The sequence below is a fragment of the Heliangelus exortis genome, chromosome 2 (assembly GCF_036169615.1).
Source record: "Heliangelus exortis chromosome 2, bHelExo1.hap1, whole genome shotgun sequence".
Classification (NCBI taxonomy): Eukaryota; Metazoa; Chordata; class Aves; order Apodiformes; family Trochilidae; genus Heliangelus; species Heliangelus exortis.
The window spans coordinates 139,250,788-139,270,967 of record NC_092423.1 but is presented as its reverse complement, the minus strand read 5'-3'; the positions used below and the strand labels follow the sequence as shown (position 1 = coordinate 139,270,967).

Below are 20,180 nucleotides of genomic sequence, written 5' to 3'. Positions count from 1 at the left end.
GCTGTTAGAAATATTTCGTAGGAGCTAGAGGATCCTCAGTAACATTAAATACCACTAAATCCCATAAGATCCAAGATAAACTCTTCAGAGGAGGCATGTTTCCTTTTAAAATGTTTGGAAAGCTCATGTTGGGGACTACAGCAATTAGATAAATGAGGATATATAATCTCAAGGCTTATATTGTGAAATCCTGATTTTCCTTGGTAAAGCCAGCCAGCTCTATGACCCAACAGGATGTGTTATTAGATAGCAGGGATAATAAAGCCACCATGAAATGATGAGTATGCCCCACCTTGAAATGACTAGAATTCAAATAATGTCAGAAGTTACTGATTAACCCAGGGCTGGGTAAGATTTGGACGCTCAAGAAAAATTGTCTGTCCCATCTGAATGCTTGCTTATTGAAGAGCAGAAGGGTTGCATCTCCTGCATGCAGGCTAAGCAAAAATGGGCAGTTCACACGTAAGTAGTTATTTAATTTGCATTGTCAAGAATGCAATAATTTCCTGCCTTTATTGTTGACCATTTTCACTTTAAATGATATTAATGCAACTGCAAATGAAGATTTAACATCAAAATCTAATTTAAATTTGAGTGGGAAACGTGTATGCAAATTTGGTAGCATAGCTTAATTGCAGTACTTGAATAATGAAACTATTTCTGTAACATGGGTTCTGACTTCTAATGCTCATTGTGGCTTAGTTAAAAAGGGCAGCCCTTTAATTTTGAGAAAGAAAATTATGCGTAGGATGTAATGAAAGAACTAATTTTAGTTAGTTTAGCAAATTTGTTTTGGAACATTCTGAACACTTGAGTAAATCCCCAAAGATATATGAAAAATGTCCTGTCCTAAAGGCCAACACTTCCAAAAATTTGGCTGAGTTTGTCACTGAATAGTAGAGACTGCAGTAATCTCAAGTGTGGTACTCACAGAAGGACACAATTAAAATTCAGGTGTCAGGGTTTACTGCATGAAATCACCATGTGAGTTTTGACAGAGACAATTTAATATAACATCTGGGTGTTTAATAATCAATATCTAAGTCAGCATAAAGACATTTAACTTCAAAACTACCTGACTGTCAAAAGTTTGTGTGGTATCTGAATGACTGGTGCTTCTGAAAGTGGCTTTTGCTGAAAAAGTCTTAGGGGTTTTAGCTCCAATTTTAAAACTAATTAATAAAAGGCAAAATAACTAATTAATAAAAAGCAAAAAAACCTACACTGCTTTACAGTATGTATCCACTGAAGGCAGCCTGTTTGCTGATACAGGCTAATGTTACACTAGTTTCTCTAAGATTTATATTATTTTTTTAACTCAAATTCAGCAAGGCCATGAGAGATGCTGAGCATCTGCTGCTTTTTGGACCATCTCTCCAGGACATTTGCTCTGCCAGACTGAGCAAGAGAGCCCAGACACAAAGCTCAAGCACCTCAGTTAAGGAGCTTTCTGTCTCCCGGTGGCAGTGTGGATGGTCCCATCTCCATCCTTGTGTGGCCTGGCTGCTTGCATGAGGGGAAAGAAGCAAGCAGTTCACTGACCTGTCTTGGTGTAAGAAGGCTCCTGCCACTCAGCCCCATGTATCCATAGAAACACATTTTGTGTGGATATGGGAAGAGAGGTCACTGCACTTCAGGTCAAGTGGGTTTAGCAGTTGTGTGATCTCCATGCTGGACCAGGTAGCCTGGATGTAGGTGCAGTACATTGGGATTGGGCTGTAGGATTCTGTGGAAGGAGATGAGAGCCCATGTGGGAAGAGAATCCCATCATTTCCATCATTCTCTATTTTTCTCTAGGAAACTGCAGGTAATATTAGAGAAATCCCTGCATTTGAATCAGAGAACCTCTTCTATCAGCATACAGCCTGAAAAATATTAGAGTTCCTAGAAGATTTTTTCAGCTTCAGTTTGTTCTTTCTCCTAATCTCATGTTTTGCAACCATAGGCTCATTGGTGTCTTACATACTGTGTTTTTTAAACCTCCAGAGCAAGTCTTACAGCCTCACAGAGGATGTACGGAAACCATCCATAGGCACCACCACTTTGCCAGCAGATGAGCCCGTAAGCACATTTTTTGTGAAGGATGAAAGGGGCACTGTGGTGTTGCAGCACACGTTGCTGTGCTTTAGGGTGGCTTTGGGAGGTCCTGCAGTGCTACTCCTCTTTCATGGTCAAGACTGGCCCTGGAAATCTGGGTAAAACTGGGTTGTCTAATTCTGTTGAGTACTGCATCTTTCCAAAATGTTATCTGCTTTGAAATTGCAGAAGTGAATTTTTTTAAATAGCCCAAATTCTGGCCAGGACAAATATCAAATTAATCATCTGTGTCAAATGAGGTATTTTATTTTGTTGAGTGGATTTTAGTTTTTAAACTATTTTTTTAGAATGTCATTATTAAACAAAGTTTTACTGAAAGCTAAGCATTGTTCTAAGAAAAACTTCCATTATATGGATGTTAAAGTAGAACTTTAAAGCTACATCAAAATGTCTCATTTTAAAATGAAGCTTTCATCAAAATTAATATATTCCTGAACATGCTAATTGGAACAAAAGTAGCAAATTTTACTGAAAACAATGCTTTCAACAAAAGATTTCCAACTATCTCTAAAGTGTACCTTGTTCTTAGAAACTGAGCTCCCAATTAAGAACTGCAGCTGATGCAGTATTAAAGCTCCAAATCTGCATATGTCCACATGCTTTTAGCTCTCTGAACATGATCTGGTCCATTTTTCTACAATCAAACAAAGTTTTTGACTGCACATGCTTAGCAATTTAAAGTCTCTATTTTCTGTTTGCAGTCTTACATCAAGCTTATCTGTATTTCTGCTGTCTTCAAAATTACCACAAGTAGAATCAATCCACCTGAAAATCTTGGTAGCTGCTCTGCTGTAAGCAAGGTGCTTTGGGGACACTTTGGGAGTAGCAGCAATGCTTTGATGATGTGATGGTTTGGGAAGTTTGATGGATTTTTACTTTTGTGAAATTATGTACTTGTTTTAACCTCTGTCAAGAAACCAAGAGGACTTCTTTATGCATTATTCTGTTGTTCTCTGTGATGTTTGTGACTTGCATTAGTTGGGGGCAAAGGGGAGTTCTTTGTTTTTAATTTAAACCACTCTGGGACTCCCTTGAGTTTCACATCATTGTAGAGCAACCCAGACTTTCTGCCAGGGAGGACTCTATAATGTAAGAAGGGACTGTCAGGTTGTCATGGGCCAGATGGTTTGAGAACTTGAAAGTTAAAAATTAAGTATAACCTGGAGAATATGCCCAAGGAGTCCTCTTGGGAATATGCTCACAAACATGGCCAGGGCCTTTGTGTTGCCTATGGACATTTCCATCCTTGTGGAATGTTTCCATAGTACATGGAAGGTACTTACTTACCACAGCGTGATTTATTAGATCATCGAAAAGCTCAACAATTGCTGTTTGTTGCTTCCCCTGGCAGACCAATATTCAGTGACAGGCAATTCTTGTTCAGTCCTTGGCTATAAGCCCACAGTTAGCAGGAGAGAGAAATACCTTCTTGTTCAGCTACCCAACACTGGGGAAGAGATGTGGCAGATTCTTTTCATTTCCATGGTCCCCTTTTATCCAGGATACTTGCTGTTCCTTTTAAGTCTGAGGCTGTCCTGTGAGTGCAGCTGTGGTAGGTGTTAACAAGCATCTCCCCATTAAAAATTTATGATGCATTTGTGGCAAAAAAAAAGAACCCAGCTGAAGTATCAAAGGATCATTACATTTATGTTTTGCATAATGTGAGCAATTAAAAAATCTGTGGTTTGCAAAAACAAACACAAAAAATTCCAAAATATATGGACTCAACCCTCTTTGTTTAGAACATTTTTCATATTTTCTGTTACTATCATAGAATCAGAGAATGGCTTGGGAGGGAACTTAATAATGACCTTGTTCCAAACCCTCTGCCTGGGCAGGGACACCTCCCATTAGATCTGGTTGCTCACAGCCTCATCCAATCTGGCCTTGAACACTTCCAGATCAGGGGCATCCACAACATCTGTGGGCAACCTGTGCCAGTGTCTCACCACCCTCACACTAAACCATTTCTTCCTACTGTCTAACCTAAATCTACCCTCTTCCAGCTTAAAGCCATCACCCCTTGTCCTATCTCTACATGCCCTTGTGAAACATCCCTCCCCAGCTCCCCTGTATGTTTCCTTTAGGTACTGGAAAGCCACTAAAAGGTCTCCCTGGAGCCTTCTCCAGGCTGAACAACCCCAACTCTTTCAGCCTGTGTTTTCAGGAGAGCTGCTCCAGCCCTCTGATCATCTTCACAGCCCTCCTCTGGACTTGCTCCAAGAGCTCCACGTTGTTCTTGTATTAGGAGCTCCAGAAAAATTATTCTGCCTTTAACTGTGACTGAAGCAAAGGACTGATGGCTGCTGCTCTGGGTGACCCAGATAACCTCGGAGTATCTTGAGAACTCCTCCACCCTGTGAGGTGGAAAGGAGTTGGACACAGAAATTTCCAAGTTCAGCAGACACAGTTGGTTTGTTAGGCACTGAACATGCAATGTCTGTATCATAACAGCCCTTCTATATGTTTTTTCATATCTAGATGGTGTTTAGATAATGCATCTGACAGGAATGTTTATAAAACAATCAAGGGACCAAGGGGGGAAGCATGTAATCTTGGGGCTTCTCTGATGGGGTGCAGCACCCTTCAGTTTCTTCTCCTTTTAAATAACGGAGCTTTAAAATACATGAAAGAGTCAACACGATGTTCCCAAAGATTGTGTCCATATATTTCATCCTGTGTAGATATAAGCTAATTCATGGTAGCTTTCTTGCTGACATACACAAGAATTCACCTCAATTCCATCAATGTTAACTTACCAGATCTCAGCACAAGTCTTAGTTGAGGTAATGAGTGTAAAATTTTAGTAAGACATAAGAACGCTTGAGATATCTCTGTATCAGTGTGTAAGTCAGAGATTTGGTATCTCAACCAGAAAAAAAAGAGGCAGAATTTGCCAGTTTCCAATCATTTTAATGATCATTATCCCCAATGGCCCAGCATTCAAGGTATTTTCCAATCAGGCATTTTGATGAATCAAATAAAATTAGACAAGTCCACCCCCAGGATAACAGAGAATTATCCCCGACTGGGATTCTAGATTTCTCCTAGATGAATAAAACCATTTGTTTGCTTTTGGTTTTTTCCCTTTTTTTTTTAGTATGTGGCTTCCTTTTGCAAGATAAGTATTAAAAGGAAGTGATGTGAGGCATGACTCATGCCTAAACACAGGCATGGTGTCTGGAAATTTCTAGCATCCTTTCTGTCCCCAGCCTCAGTTGCCAGGGACAGCATCATCAGCCCTGTGTCACCTTTGCCACTCTCACCCAAGCACCAGCTGGTCTGGTACATCTCAAGGGGGTCTCTATTTAAAGAGATGAATTGAACCCTCCAGAACTCAAAGCTGTGATTTTGCAACTTTGACATTCCCAGTGCCTGGTACCTGCTAATGAACTGATTTGAAATGTAGTCTGTGTTAAAAAGTTCCACCAACCACAAAAGGGCTTGGACACATTCAAACTGGGCAATGGAAAATGCAGCCATGACACAACCCCCTCCAAACATTTTTTTCACTTTTTTGTGGACTCCTCTGTCATGGTGAGGAGTATGAATAAATTGAGTGGCTAAAAAATTAGCCATAAGCTATTATGAGATTGTATATAAACAGATACTTGGAGGAGAGACATTTTAGGAGAGAAATGGCTTTAATTTTGCTGTTTAACCTGTCAGAGCAATTGGCTTCACTGTTGCTACTTGTTACAGGAAAATGTCGATGTGCCTAATACTATCAGGATCTTGTTGTCAGTGTAGTTTTAGTCTCTGATGTTGAAAATAAGGTTATTTGCACCTCTCAATTTGGAAAGAGTCACTGAGCCATTGCAAAACTGTTGAGTAATGAAATCTAATCTACATAATTTATATATATTGTGTTACCCAGTATAGAATTCATATAGGAATTGTTTTGTTCCTGATAGCAACAAGCTGACTGCACACTGTGTGTTGCTGTTTTACAGCTGTTAGACCTAAAACAGCTGTAAGGATTTGGGAGAGTGACAGCCTGCTTGGCAGATGGCAGGTGGCATTTGGAGACCCCAAGACCATTCTCTAGCAGTCAAGGAAGCAGATGGTAATTTTCCAGTTACATGTTGTGGTTGAATGAGAAAATTGCTAAAAAAAATAGAAAAAAAAAAAAAAAAAAAAAAAAAAAAAAAAAAAAAAAAAAGAAAAGAAAAGAAAAAAAGACAGGTACATTTTGCAAAACAGCAGAGGAAGAAACCTTGCAGCCAAAAGGACACACACAGCCCCTAAGGTACCACTTGCCAGTTGACGTACGTCAAAAAGTTGTTTATCAACCCCACCATTTTATTACTGCAGCACAAACCCTGGTGTTGCTGATATTGCCCCATGCTGCAGCTGTTCCCTCCTGTTTGTTTTCAAATGCTACTGCCAGTCTCCTCTGGCCTGTATGCTGAAAGCCTTTACATTTCTAATAAATGCCTAACTGAATAATTGAGCCCAATTATTTGAATTTCACTGAAAAGAAACTTGCCAAAAAAACCATCTTTTTGTGATGCAAGGAGCAGAGGAGATGGTGTACCCACCATCCACTAATGACTCTATATTCTCACCCATCAACAGCCTTTCCCACTTAGATAAGACCTGACCTTGCCACCAGTAATCATTCTTTGTTTCCTTTGCTTCTCCAGTTTATTAAAGAACTCTAAAAGTTCTTCTCCTGGAAGTACCTGTACGCTGAAATGAAAAGGGCTTTATCTGTTTTTCAGGCCTTTCTGGTTGATGGTCTGGAGCTTTCTGAGCATGTCACCCTTTTATTTCCCAGTGGCTGACACTGCAGGAGCAGGGCTGTGCTGCCACAGAAAGCAGCCCCAGGTCCCCAGACCCCACTGCCAGCTTGCCCCAAACATGCCACAGCTCTGAGATGTGTGATGGGTGTCTCCAGAGCCTTTGCCATGGGTGAGGGAGATGGTCACTTGTCAGGCAGGTTGAATGCTACTGCTGAAATGTCTTTTTCTCCTCTCTTAATGTTCATTCCAGTCTCAGCTGAATTTTTTACAGTTGCATACAAACAGGTAGATATATTTTCTATTAAGAACACACAGGATTAAAATGTGGTGACAATATGATAAAAGAGTAATATATCTTATATAGGGTAGAGGGCTGTGACTATTCCTGCTATACTCACACCTTCTGCTCTGATTCAAAAATTGAATTCCAGTTCAAAGGGAGATAAAGTAGCATTAAATATGGAAAAAGTATTTATGACTGGAAGTGCTTGTTCTAGAGAATCAGACTGTTGATGAAGTACATAGATGGCATCCTGTTTTCAGTTCATCTTTGGAAGTAGATCAGAATCAAAATACAGCACCCTGCTCCCATGTTTGTTCTTTTGTTTTATTCTTAACACACAGAAATGGTTGAGAATGAGTGATGAGATTCAGGCTGTTTGTCAGTAAGACTGTCCCTTAGTGTGGGAGTTCAGAGTTTGTTCTGCTACCAGGATGTTATCCTCACCACACGTAAGGTACTAGAAATCAAATACCACAAGATCTAAGACAACATGCTCTTTTTTTTTTTCCTTATCCAGGACTGCTCATCTAGTTAGCCTTGGATTCCAGTTGCATTATAGATCATTAAAGGCTTCTGACAGGATAAATAATTAAGGATCTTGAGTATATGTGTGTTGATAAAAAATTAATCACGTAGGTGCTGTTTGCCAAAAGCTGTCTTCTGTGATCATAGTGTATTAGACACAATTTAACTAATGAGATGAACGCCCCAGTTCTGCTGTTTATTTTACTAACAAGGTGCATAGATGGTTTGGGACATTTCTTAGTGGACAGAAAAAACAAATTTTCCTCTTAACACAAAAAAAAAATAGAGAAAATCATAGAATTGGAAGGCACCATGAGACGTCAGCTCACTTATCCATTGCCTACAGCAAGATCAGCTCTGCCCAAACCAGTTCTGACAGCTCTAGCATTGCTGAGCTGGAGGAGAACTGGTTCATTAGTTGGAGATGAGGCTCCCTGAAGGTCTTTGAACTGATGACTCATTGACTCTACACAGTGAGAACAGAGAAAAACCTCAACAGGTTCCACAGTTTCCTGTCTCTGATGGAGTTTCAATTGTTTGGGCTTGTCTATTTGTTTTTCTGGCATTCCTGTACTTACCTTTGAGGCATTATGGATTGTTTGGGGCTTGACTTCCTAAAGAAAGATTTATAACACTGCAGTATGTATATGCAGCTCTTACCCTAGCTAAAAACATTTAACTCACTAGAAAAGAAAATTTTTAGATTAGTTTATCAGAAAGCTGCAGGTCTCAAAATTGTTACTGGGTGCCTTTACAATTCTCGAAAATCTTGAGGAGAGACTGTTTTAGAAATCCCCTGAACAAAAGGCTGAGGCATGAACCCAACCTTTCTAAGACACCAGAGAATCCACACAGTGATGGGACCTTATGCCTGTGACCATCACAGGAATTGCTTCAACTGCAGCAGGCAGTAGAGTGCCAAAATCAGCCAGACAAGAGGTGTCTGTTTGTGGGCAACCATTGCAGAGGGCCCTGGACAGACTGGAGAGTTGGGCTGATTCCAACGGGATGAGGTTCAACACGGCCAAGTGCCGGGTCCTGCACTTTGGCCACAACAACCCCATGGGGAGCTCCAGGCTGGGCACAGAGTGGCTGCAGAGCAGCCAGGCAGAAAGGGACCTGGGAGTCTGGATTGACAGGAAGCTGAACATGAGCCAGCAGTGTGCCCAGGTGGCCAAGAAGGCCAATGGGATCCTGGCCTGTATCAGGAACAGCGTGGCCAGCAGGTCCAAGGAAGTGATTCTGCCCCTGTACTCAGCCCTGGTGAGGCCACACCTCGAGTCCTGTGTCCAGTTCTGGGCCCCTCAGTTCAGGAAGGATATCGAGGTCCTGGAGCAGGTCCAAAGGAGGGCAACCCGGCTGGTGAAGGGACTCGAGCACAGATCCTATGAGGAGAGGCTGAGGAAGCTGGGGCTGTTCAGCCTGAAGAAGAGGAAGCTCAGGGGAGACCTCATCACTCTCTACAACTCCCTGAAAGGAGGTTGGAGCCAGGTGGGAGTTGGTCTCTTTTCCGAGACGACTTTCAACAAGACAAGAGGGCACGGTCTTAAGTTGTGCCAGGGAAGATTTAGGCTGGATATCAGAAAGAATTTTTTTACGGAGAGGGTGATCAGGCAATGGAATGGACTGCCCGGTGAGGTGGTGGATTCTCCATCCCTAGAGACATTTAAAAAGAGACTGGATGTGGCACTCAGTGCCATGGTCTAGCAACAGCACCGGTGGGTCAAGGGTTGGACTTGATGATCTCTGAGGTCCCTTCCAACCCAGCTAATTCTATGATTCTATGATTCTATGCAGTGGGGTTTCTGGTGCTCACCTTCTTGGTAGAAATGAAAGCTCAGGTTGTTGCACATGGAACTGGTTTGTGTCATTCTTTCCAAAACCTCTGCTTTCTCCAGTGCATTTTTTGTGAACATAATTAAGTATGTGTGAAGAATCAAACTGGTGAACTAACTCTGGTGTGATTCTGTTACCTGCCTCCAGTAACCACTGGTAATGCCCTCAGGTATCTGACATACCCACACTGGGTTGACAGATGTGGGTCCCACACATCTGACAGGCAGAAGGTAACTTACTCTGGGGCATCTCTACCAGCACCACATCCCTATCCTTAGGAAACTTTTTACTGCCCTAAATTTAATTCCAGAAACCACTAATGTGCAAGAGTCAGTGCTGTAAACAGTCCCCTACCCAACATATCAGATTTCCTGTTCCTGAAGTTGATGCTGGCAATATCCACTGTACTGGAGGAATGATATCTCCCACGCACATCATTAATGTTTTACAGTGATTTGTTTGAAGATGGAGGCTTCAGCAGAGCTGACTCAACATATTCCTCTGGTGCTTTAAAACAAACATATCCTGAACATCATTAAAGTTCAGTCCTTTCCCTTCTGCATGATTTTTCCTTTGAAAAGAAATAGCTTTGTGTCTATGAATTCTCATAAATCCAGAATATAAATCCACAATGTTATTTCAGTCCCTATTGCTACCATTTTCCTACCTGTTGCAACTGTTCTACACACAGATACAATAGCTACAATGACAAGTTGCATCTAGGAGTTAGAGACTCACTAAAACTTGAATATAACTGACCAGACATCAGGGCATAAGAGGGAAAAACACCCTCCCAAATCCTGTAATGCCATTGCCAGAGCCAGGTGCATCTTTGAAAGGGTTGGGGCAGTGGGAGCTGCAGAGGAATGACAAAGGTGGGTAAGGTAGAGCAAAGTACAAAATAGCTCCTTGTCTTTGGGTGTTTTTGTGGGTGTTTCTGTCCAGGCTGAATGACTAAAAAGTGGGAGAAAATGCCAGATAAGACCTTTTTCCTCCCACTTCTCACTAGAGCATCTTCTGTCACAGGTCAGGAGGAAATAAATGTGGAGCAACTCGTATTGCTGAAAAAAAAAAAGATCTCCCACTATTAAATATTAGTTACTTTCATGCACCTATTCCTATTTTATTTGAAAGATTTAGAGAAACAAGTGTCAGAAAATACAGTACAGACTTACAAGCAACATTTGTGATAAAGCTGTGGCAATCAAAGTGTTACCTTGTGCTATAGAGCCCAAGATATGTTTCTGAATTGTTATTGTACCTTATCAATTATTACCAAAATAATTCTGTATGTCAATGAGATGGCTGCACTACAGCAGCTACCACTAGCAGTAAGTTATATCCTAGCTGCTAACTGCATTAGAAAAGCCAGGTACCTAAATGGCATTTAATCTGTCACAAAGGTACATTGCTTGGTAAAGCAATGTAGGGACCAGATCTGGGTTTTCTCCTTGAGAAAAGACCCCCTGTCTTTTGACAGAGGACTCCTTTATCCAGAGCTGTAGCTCTTCCAGCAGAACCAGTAGGTCACAGCATGAAACTATTGACCAATACCAACTAACAGATTCCAGGCTAAATCTATGCCCCAAAATAAAGGTCATTCTCTGGCCGGATGGGTACACAGCAGAGCATGACCCACAGCCATATGGCTAAATTCTCTTTATCCCACAAGCAGAATGTTCTTGTACCTATTATCTTTGAGGAATCATCTCTGCCTTCTGCTATCCCCAAGGACAAGGAGGCTCATCAGCCACTGAGCCTCCTCTGCTCTTCAGCAGGATGATGCCATTTTCAGAAGGGCTTAAAAGCAGACTGCCAGGCCCTGGGGTCAGAATCCTTAATTTAGTGGGGAGCAGAGTGTCATGCCCTGGGCTATCATAACCCTTATTAACAGTGGTAGTGGCAGTGCCTGGCAGCCCTGCAAAGCAAGTAGCTTGATCCATGGGTCAGTGTTTGAATGGAAATGCAAAAGGACTTGAAGTGCCTACTTAGACCTCTCAAGTACAATGTGTGCATATAGTTCTACTTGATTTACAAGGCTAGGACCTATTTTCTTGTATTCATTTTGTGTTTAGGCCTTTAAAAGACCAGATTCATGGTATTATTAAGGTTGAAAATGTTGCTAGTTTTCTGTTTACATTGATATGTCAGAAGCGGACTTTGAGTTATTATCCCCGGTAGACTTAGCTCAAGTTAAACTCATGTACTATCTTGCCAAATTAAAAAAAAAAAATTGTGGTTTTTTTTGCGGGTTTGTATATTTCCAGTTACCTTGTTTGCATGAATGGATCAACACAAGAAAGATTTACAGGAGCAGTTTTTGTTCAGCTGATTGGGACTGTAAACTCCCAGTACATACAGATGTATTGCAGGGGTGGGGCATGGTACTATACACATATGATAGGGCATTTATATTGGCCTGTTGTCAAAGTGGTACAAACAAACAATATTTGATCTGGCATAAAGGTGCTTAATATGAAGTCATTACCTTTACATTATTTGAATAAGCCTGAACTGGCAGAACAGAGTTATATAGGATCAGCACCATGTGTCATGTGGTGACAGTTATTTGTGGATCCATTTTAGGAGCCCAAGTGATCGATACCATGTTTCAGCCAAGCCCAGCATGAAATTCATGGTTTAGATAGTATGAACAAAGATCAACAAAGAACCCAGCCCTAAATGCTGTAATTCAGAGGAACTAATGGAAAATTTTTCCCTTGTGTCTCTGATTTCCCAGTCATCCAATAAACGCCACCATCATGGCTTTGATGCAGACCGGGATGCAAAGAAATTACGTAGTGCCTGCAAAGGAGCAGGTAAGAAAGCTCTTGTTTTTTATAGAAAGGGCAATTGAAGATTATAAAGAGCATATAGATAAACTTAGGGGAAAATAACTCTTTCAACCATTGCCAGGTAATCTCTATGCTTTTGTCACTCACTGATTAAAAGAACATGCACACCCATGAAGGTTTATGTGACAAAGATAAATGGCAAACCAGTTTCTTCCTCAAAGACTGGTAAGATCTAGTTTGATAATTGCTTAATAATTGAAAATCAGGGGACTGAGATAAACATGGTATTTTTTCCCTGCAATAGGAACATCAAGTGGTCAAGATCGATATGACAGTCATAGGGGTCCAACTAGTCAGGTCAGATTGAGGTCATGGTTATATGTCCTTTCCCAGGCCTTCAAGTACCAATCAAAACATCACCACCTCCATCAGAGCCCAGTTCCATCAGTTGAAAGGAATATATAATGATGCTCCTTGATCTGCATCAGTGATTTTTAACCACAAATATTTACTCACACTATTTTCTAAGGTAGTTCAAAGTCAACTTACTGACTGTGTGCTGGTGTGAATGAGGATTGCACAACATCCATGGGATCCTCAGGTCCATGGAGGTGACCATGTCCATCAGAGAAAGAACAGTCAGGAAACACGAGAGCAATAAGTTATTAATTCACTCAAGGCATTTGCACAGTAAACATGCATTTAAGCAGTTCTTCCTGGTATAGCACTGATATTCAGAACCAGATAGTTAACTGCTGAATTTTAAGAACTCTTCTTGTTCTATGAAGTTCCCTGAAGAGCTCTCCTACTGAGAGTTCAAACCCACACTGCCAGATAGAAGTGATTTTCCTTCTAGAAGTGAACCTGCCTCAGTTCTAAGCAAGAAGAACTAGACAAGATTCCCTAAACTTGTCCTGTATGTACTTGCTGGTGATATGCAGGGATAAAAATGCATCAGCTGCTGCTGAATACCAAAATAATTTGCATTTTTATCCTTGTACTGGTAGCTCCTCGGAAACCCTTGCTGGTCCCTGATCCTAGGAGCCTGAGATGAGGCATGGCAAAAGGCCATGGAGGGGGATGGAAGAGACAGGAGAGCACAGGGAGAGCATGGGGCAGTGTCTGCCAGCATGATGTGCATGCAGAAGCAGACCTGGCATAGAGCTTGATGCCTTTGATCTGCCAGCTAAGCCTTTTACATGCTATGGGCAGTTTGGGGATGCCCACCACATGCCAGGTCATGGGTCTCTTCCGATACATATTCTCCATTTCAATACTTGTCTTGAAGAAATAATGCCTGAGACAAGCTGCAGGACCTGACATGGAAGAGCACCAGGACACCTGAGTTAATGGGACAGCTTCACTATCCTGTCTCTCAGGCAGTCAAGTATCATTGCTGCAGTCCTGTCCCATTAACCACAAACGTAACTAATGCCTTCCAGCAGCTTTGTTTAGTGCAAACATCTGTTTATATGGCTGAGGGCAAGAAAAGTACAAGAAAAGTACAAGCAGCCTCTAGTAAGCTGCTTCCATCCACTGCATCAGTTACAACTCAAAGATGCCCCAAGATTTTCTGCTGGAGGGACCCTGTGTGTTCAGTTCCCCACGGGTTCCTGGGAGATGCAGCTGCAGTGGTGCCTGTCACTGGGGCACTGTGCTCTCCACTCTCACTTATTTTTGCTGAGAAAAACAGCAGAGACTCAAAGCACAGAGGCTGCTTCCTGCTCCTCTTCCTGACTCCATTTAGCACAGCTCACAATCCATTTCGCACAGCCTGTACATTCAGGCTGTAGGCTATGGGCAGTGGCATAACCCTCATCTTAGGGGTGATGTCTGACCTTCTCAAACAGACAATTCTTTGTTCCTGATAAAATAGGAGCAGCCTGAGGTGGTGAACTTTTACTTTATGATCTGACCATTGCAACTGCTTACAGTTACAAATATCCTCAAAAGAATCTTCGATCCTACAAATCCTAAAGTTTGCACCAGTGGGGATATATGTATAGCAATTTTTTCTCTCTTTAAAGATTTTGGGGTTTTTTTTGTCTGCACTACATTCCTCTTTAAATAACTCCTATGCACAACCTCTTTTTCAGGAACCGATGAAAAGAAAATTATTGAAGTCCTGTCAAGCCGAACATCAGAGCAGAGACAACAAATAAAACAGAAGTACAAGGCTCTGTATAACAAGGTATTTCAAAATAAATGGCCTCTGTTTCAAACTGCATGCCAGGCAGAAATACAGCCTGCAGGTCCCTGATTTTGAAAATACCAAGGGTGCAGTGGATTTAAGGAAGACATCAGTTGGTATCTAATTCAGCAGTTTATTTTATCTCCTAAAATACCAATTATATCCCTAATCTTAGGCCTCAGAGTCTTATTGAAAGCAGCCTTAACCAGGTCAGAGGATTTTAATCAAAGCTGGGAGAGCTAGAAGAGAATTCACAACTGAAGCAAAAATGTTGCAGCTTTTGTTCATCACATTCAGAAAAAGGAATTAATGTAACAGGGAAATTTAAAGTCAGAATCCCACTCAGACCAGATGCAAATTCAGAGGAACTATTTGATCTTAGATCACTATATTTTTGTTGAGTTTAATAGATGTAGTATTGGATTCTTCCAGTGATGAAGCAGAATTTACACTGCAAAGCTGAGAAATCTCATTGGACAGTTGATTGCTGGAGGAGAAAGCACAGACCGCTGTGATGGTTTTGCATATAAGAAAAAGAAAGTTTTCAATATATTATTTAGGTAAATAGCTGAATACACCAAAGCTTATTATTAAATCGGCATTTTCTTAAGGTCTGCTTGCTCATTAGTCATTAATGAATGTTAATAAGGCAGGTGGCACTGCAACAGTAAGGCTTCTGTATGTAAACCTTAGCAAGGATTTTGGTTGCTTAAAAACTATCTAATCCTCTATAATGAGGATTAATAAATGTAGGCATTAGAAATTAGTAAATGCCATGAGACATTTGGTTACATCAGCATGAAGCAACCCTTCTTGATTGCCTGGGCAGCCTGAACTTCTTTGGAAGGAGCTGTAAGTTGTACCATTTCATTCTTCTGCTGCTCAAGGAAGCATCATTCATAGTGCAGGTGTTGAAACTGCTCCATCACCCACGTCAGACTGGCTGCCATGGACTGAGTGTTGACTTGAGATTGTGTAAGAAGATACATAAGAACAAAAGCCTTAGAGTTGGCTTTCTCATTTGTTGTTCTGAACTTGTCAAGTACTTCCCATACTACAGGAAATGTTACCTGCAGATAGCACTTCAAATAAATCATCAGGAGGCTTCCTTCTCAGCATACATACACCAGATAGTTCTCCAGGCTCTTACTAAATGTTGAATTGATAGATCACATCATGGAAGGTTGGAAGGTTGCTTTTTTTTTTTTTGTGTGTGTCTGTGTGTGTCTGTGTGTGTAACAAAATGTCCATTGCTTGGCATCAAAGCACTTGGTAGAAATTTATTGCTTTTTTCAAATAATCTGATACTAACCAAAACCGGGAGAGAAGGTTGGTAAGTTTGATCCCTTCTGTTTCAGCTCTTTCAAAGCAGGAGGTTTTTATGTTGTATTTCAGAATAAAGCCTCCTGCTAAGCTTCCAAAACCACTGGTTTGCATTGATTTAAACAAGTAAGAGTAAAAACTGGACTGCTAACAGACAGTATTTTAAGATGATACAATCATTCAATATGAAATAAAATGTTTAGGGAATTTATTTTGAAAAAAAAAAAAAAGTCCACATATTCAAAGGCTTTTTTAATGTTTTTTTTTGTCCCTTTTTGGAACAGAAGAAGCTTTGAAATAATGAAATTCCCCAAAAGAAATTGAAAACCCCTCCAACTTTTATCTTTTGTGCTAACCCTTCTCCTTCTCACCGTGCCCACAGGATTTGGAAGATGTCCTGAAGGGAGACCTGAGTGGGAATTTTGAAAAGGCAGCACTGGCTCTGCTGGACCTGCCCTGCGAGTACGAGGCCCGGGAGCTCCGGAAGGCGATGAAGGGCGCTGGGACAGATGAGTCCCTGCTCATTGAGATTCTCTGCACACGAAGCAATAAGGTTGGGACACCATTTGTCACCTTCCTTTGGTAGATGGGCAAAGAGCTCACCAAGAGCATTCCCTGGGAGGAGAAGGAGGGATCAGACCAACTCCACGGCTGAAATCCGTGTTGTCAGTAATTGCAGCCGTAAGGTTGCCATACCAGGGCTCCAACTCTTGCAGGAATTAAGAGCAATATAATTCTAATTCCTCCCTTTGTCCTACTCATGTGTCCTGTGGACGGCACAGAGGCAACACTGACGATAAGAGAAATCCCCAGGTGTCTGATAAAGGCAGTTTTGGCACTGCTCTGACATTCTAAGGTAGCTCCTGCCAGGTACAGGAACATGTTTCTTTTCAAAAAGCCTTTTAGCTTATGCCTAAAGACAATTAAACCAGAGGGATGCCAATACAAGTCAGGCATCCCTCAGAATGATGTCCTGAACTGGGCTGGGTGTGAGCCACATCTCTGCATTGTGTTGAGTCCTGGAGTGAGCAGGGAGTGGGAAGTGAGCTTCTCCTCCCTCCATGCCTGCCAGACATAAAGTAACACGGGCATGTTACTGACTTCCTAGGGTTTTGGTTGCTTATTTATTTAATTTTTTTAATATTCAAATTTTTCCCCTTATTTATTAATTTACTTGTTTACTTTGTTTATTTGCCTAGGAAATTGTAAGCATAAAGGAGGCATACAAACAACGTAAGTGGTGTTGTCCTTCAAACACCTTCATTCAAAGCTTTTAACACAGGATGTGGCCTCACAGATTTTTTTTGTCTCCATAGTCTTTGACAGGGACCTAGAGTCTGATGTTAAAAGTGAAACAAGTGGCTACCTAGAGAAGATATTAGTAACTGTGCTAGAGGTAAGTGCTTTCCTCTGACACATCAACCTGACTGAGATATTTAATTTACTCCATCCTCTGTACCCTGGGTAATCATAAGTATTATTTGATATTTATAATGATGTAATTCTGATATGTAATATCAGAATGAGGTAATTATAATAAACAAAAGGCATTCTTCAGGATAAGACCCTTCTATATTTATAGCTTTTTAATATAAATAAAGGAGTAGTATAAAATCAGAAGTAATTTTATTCTGATACTTTGAAGACAAAAGCATTGTTTTATTATGACTTAATCTGTGGTAATGGCTAGAATATTGACTCAAGGTCATGGCTGTTTTATGCTGAATTCTTGCCCAAACCAGCAAAATATGATTTCTTTCTCAACTAAGGAATTTACAGTTCAGATAGATATACAACAAGTAAGAAAGAGATTGCTGCTGTGTTAGTTTTCCATTCACAAAAAAAGAAGCATATTTTCCATTAGAACACACTTAATTTTAAACCAGTTACATGAAATAAAGAAAAAAGAATTAACATCTTCTTAAAGACATAGCATAAAAAAGAGTAACATCACATCTAGAAATGCAACGTGGTGGCAGGTTTGAGAAGACAGCCCTGAGAAATGAAAGATTCAATAAATAGAAGAATTTTAAAGCACTAACAGTCACACTGCTCAGTACAACACAGGTAGATTCCCACTCCAGCAAGCATTGATACAACTCTCTTCAACCTCTTTGGGTACATTTCCACAAACACAAAAATATTCAGTTCTTTTCAGATTAGCCCATCAGCAATTCTACCAAGAATTACAGTCTTAGTGAATGCTTAAGGTACATGGTTTAGTCAGCAAAATACTTCATACTTATCAGGGCATATCCAGCACCATGAAAACCATCAGCACTTCACTGCAGGTACCAGGAACATTTTCACAGTAGCTGGATACATACACCAGCTGCTTTCCTAAGAAACTTTGAGGTTTGATCCCAGGTGATGTACATACACAGCTGGGCTCTACAGGGGTGAAAGCCAAAGGCTGTGCTGGGGCCATTCTGCCTCAGCTCTCTCTGCACATCTCAGCCCCATTCCTACCCCAGCATCTGGCCAGCACGCTACTGCTTTGCACCAGGGAAAAAATAGCTGGAAAAAATGGCAGAAGGCAGCACCAAAGAACAAGCCACGTCGGGAAGAGGCCTCTGATGCTCTCCTAGTCCAGTGCTCCTCAAAGCAAGGCTAACTCCAAACTCAAATCAGGCTTCCTCTCATTTTTATTTTTTTTTTTTATTGCACCGAACACATGCTGGCTGAGGGAGAGATTTGGAACACCCGTGGGTTGGAAAGGAATATGGGGACAAGGGGGACCAGCAGGCCATCCTGCTACAGAGGAGCATCCATGGAGCTGTGCAGCTGCTCACTCCTCACAGTCCCTTCCTGCTCCAGAAGCACCAGAGGAGCAGCCTCATTAGGGTCCCAGGGCAGCAAATAACTCTGGGGGATGAGCACCTGCATGCTGGCTTCACCTCTCGAGTCAGCAAAACGAGGGGCTGTGGTTAACCTGGACAGATCTTTCAGAAGTGCCCACCAAATCCCACCGTGCAAGTCACTGTCAGCAGATGGCAGCAAAACTACAACCAAAATACCTGTGAGGACCAGGAGCTGACAGCCTTCCCTCCGGTCTGTAATGTCACTGGCACTCAGTCTGCTTGTTTTTTTAATGTCGTGTCCTTTCCTGTAGGCAACCCGAGATGAGACCCAACAGGTCAATGCAGAGCTCGCTGAGCAAGATGCCACAGATCTGTACAAGGTAAGTGCAGAAAATCCCCGATTGCCCCGTGATGCACAGATGGGGCTGCCCCAGGGTGACCAAACACAGCAAGGATGGGGGTGATGGCAGCCTAAGGAGGTGAAGCAGGGGGGGCACAGGCTGGAGCTTGGTGGATCAAGGGCTCTGCTGACTTTCTGTCTCTCCCACGAATAAGCAAGTGTTTAAAAAAAAATAAAAATAACATGTAATTTTTAAGGCAGGAGAAGGCCGCTGGGGAACGGACGAGCTGGCTTTCAATGTGGTCTTAGCAAAGAGAAGCTACAGTCAGCTGAGAGCTACTTTCCAAGCCTATGAGAAGGTGAGTTATTCTTTTCTGAGATGTTGGTTCACAAAGCCTGACACAGAGTTTGCAGCCCCTACAATGACATGTACAGCAGGCAGTCCTTTCTTTGCCATTTTAAAACTTTTTGAATGCTTTAAGTATCTTGTAAAATATTTCATATGACTGAATCCTGATCTTATAGAAAATAGGGGATAAAAGCTTCTGCCAGTGAAGAACCTGTGCCCCTTCATAACCTACACACCCTCCAGCCAAACACATGGTAGATGTTTCCTTCCATAGCAATAACAATGGATGTTCCTACTCCTGCAGGAGGAAGAAGGAAGGGACAGTTTCACAACCTCCTGCCCTGAGGCAGGGTTTTGCTTTTTCCAGTCTTTTCCTCTCCTCCTTCAAAGCAAAGCCTGACAAGGTCTCTCCACCTGATCTCCCCACTTCTCACACTCATATTGTCTGTTAGAGGCACATCTCCAGCCTCTTCCTCTCTGCCCATGCTGAGCAGACAACCTGTGCAGCTATTTTGATGCCTTCTCCTCTGTCTCCAAGCATAAGGATACAGGCTGTGTGGTACTTCTCTTTCTGTCACCCACCAGGAATGTTTTACTCACCTCCACTGAGAACTCTCACCTGGAGATGACCTGTGAGAGTCAAATCAACAGGAGATCCAAGGTCCTTCTCCTGGCAGAGAGGTGGAAGCTCAGCAAAGACATTTATTTTCAGGCATGGGTTCCTCCTCCAGGCTCTGTCTCACAGTCCTGAACTTCCCTAGGATGACTCTGTGTTCACCAGAAAACTGTAACCCTCAGCACTGAAGATGAAAGCAAATAAACCTCGTCAAGGCCATATTTCAGTGTCAGCATAATAAGGAACCCTTAAGTTGGAAAAATGTTTGCAGCTTGATCC

General features: G+C 41.7%; 1 protein-coding gene across 3 annotated transcripts in view; it reads left to right on the top strand.

Annotated features, from left to right (window-relative positions):
* Positions 1-359: 359 nt before the first annotated feature.
* ANXA13 (annexin A13) overlaps positions 360-20,180 on the top strand; it is a 194,937-nt gene continuing 175,116 nt past the window's right edge. Inside the window, exons 1-9 of one of the 3 annotated variants that reach the window (XM_071738322.1) lie at positions 365-462; positions 1,987-2,061; positions 12,227-12,305; positions 14,378-14,472; positions 16,178-16,348; positions 16,995-17,028; positions 17,112-17,191; positions 18,908-18,976; positions 19,194-19,295. In XM_071738322.1, coding sequence (XP_071594423.1) covers positions 448-462; positions 1,987-2,061; positions 12,227-12,305; positions 14,378-14,472; positions 16,178-16,348; positions 16,995-17,028; positions 17,112-17,191; positions 18,908-18,976; positions 19,194-19,295 — 720 coding nt within the window. In that variant the 5' untranslated portion in view covers positions 365-447. Of the gene's footprint in view, positions 463-1,986; positions 2,062-12,226; positions 12,306-14,377; positions 14,473-16,177; positions 16,349-16,994; positions 17,029-17,111; positions 17,192-18,907; positions 18,977-19,193; positions 19,296-20,180 lie in introns of all 3 variants that reach the window. The other 2 variants (XM_071738320.1, XM_071738321.1) reach the window with 2 other exon arrangements.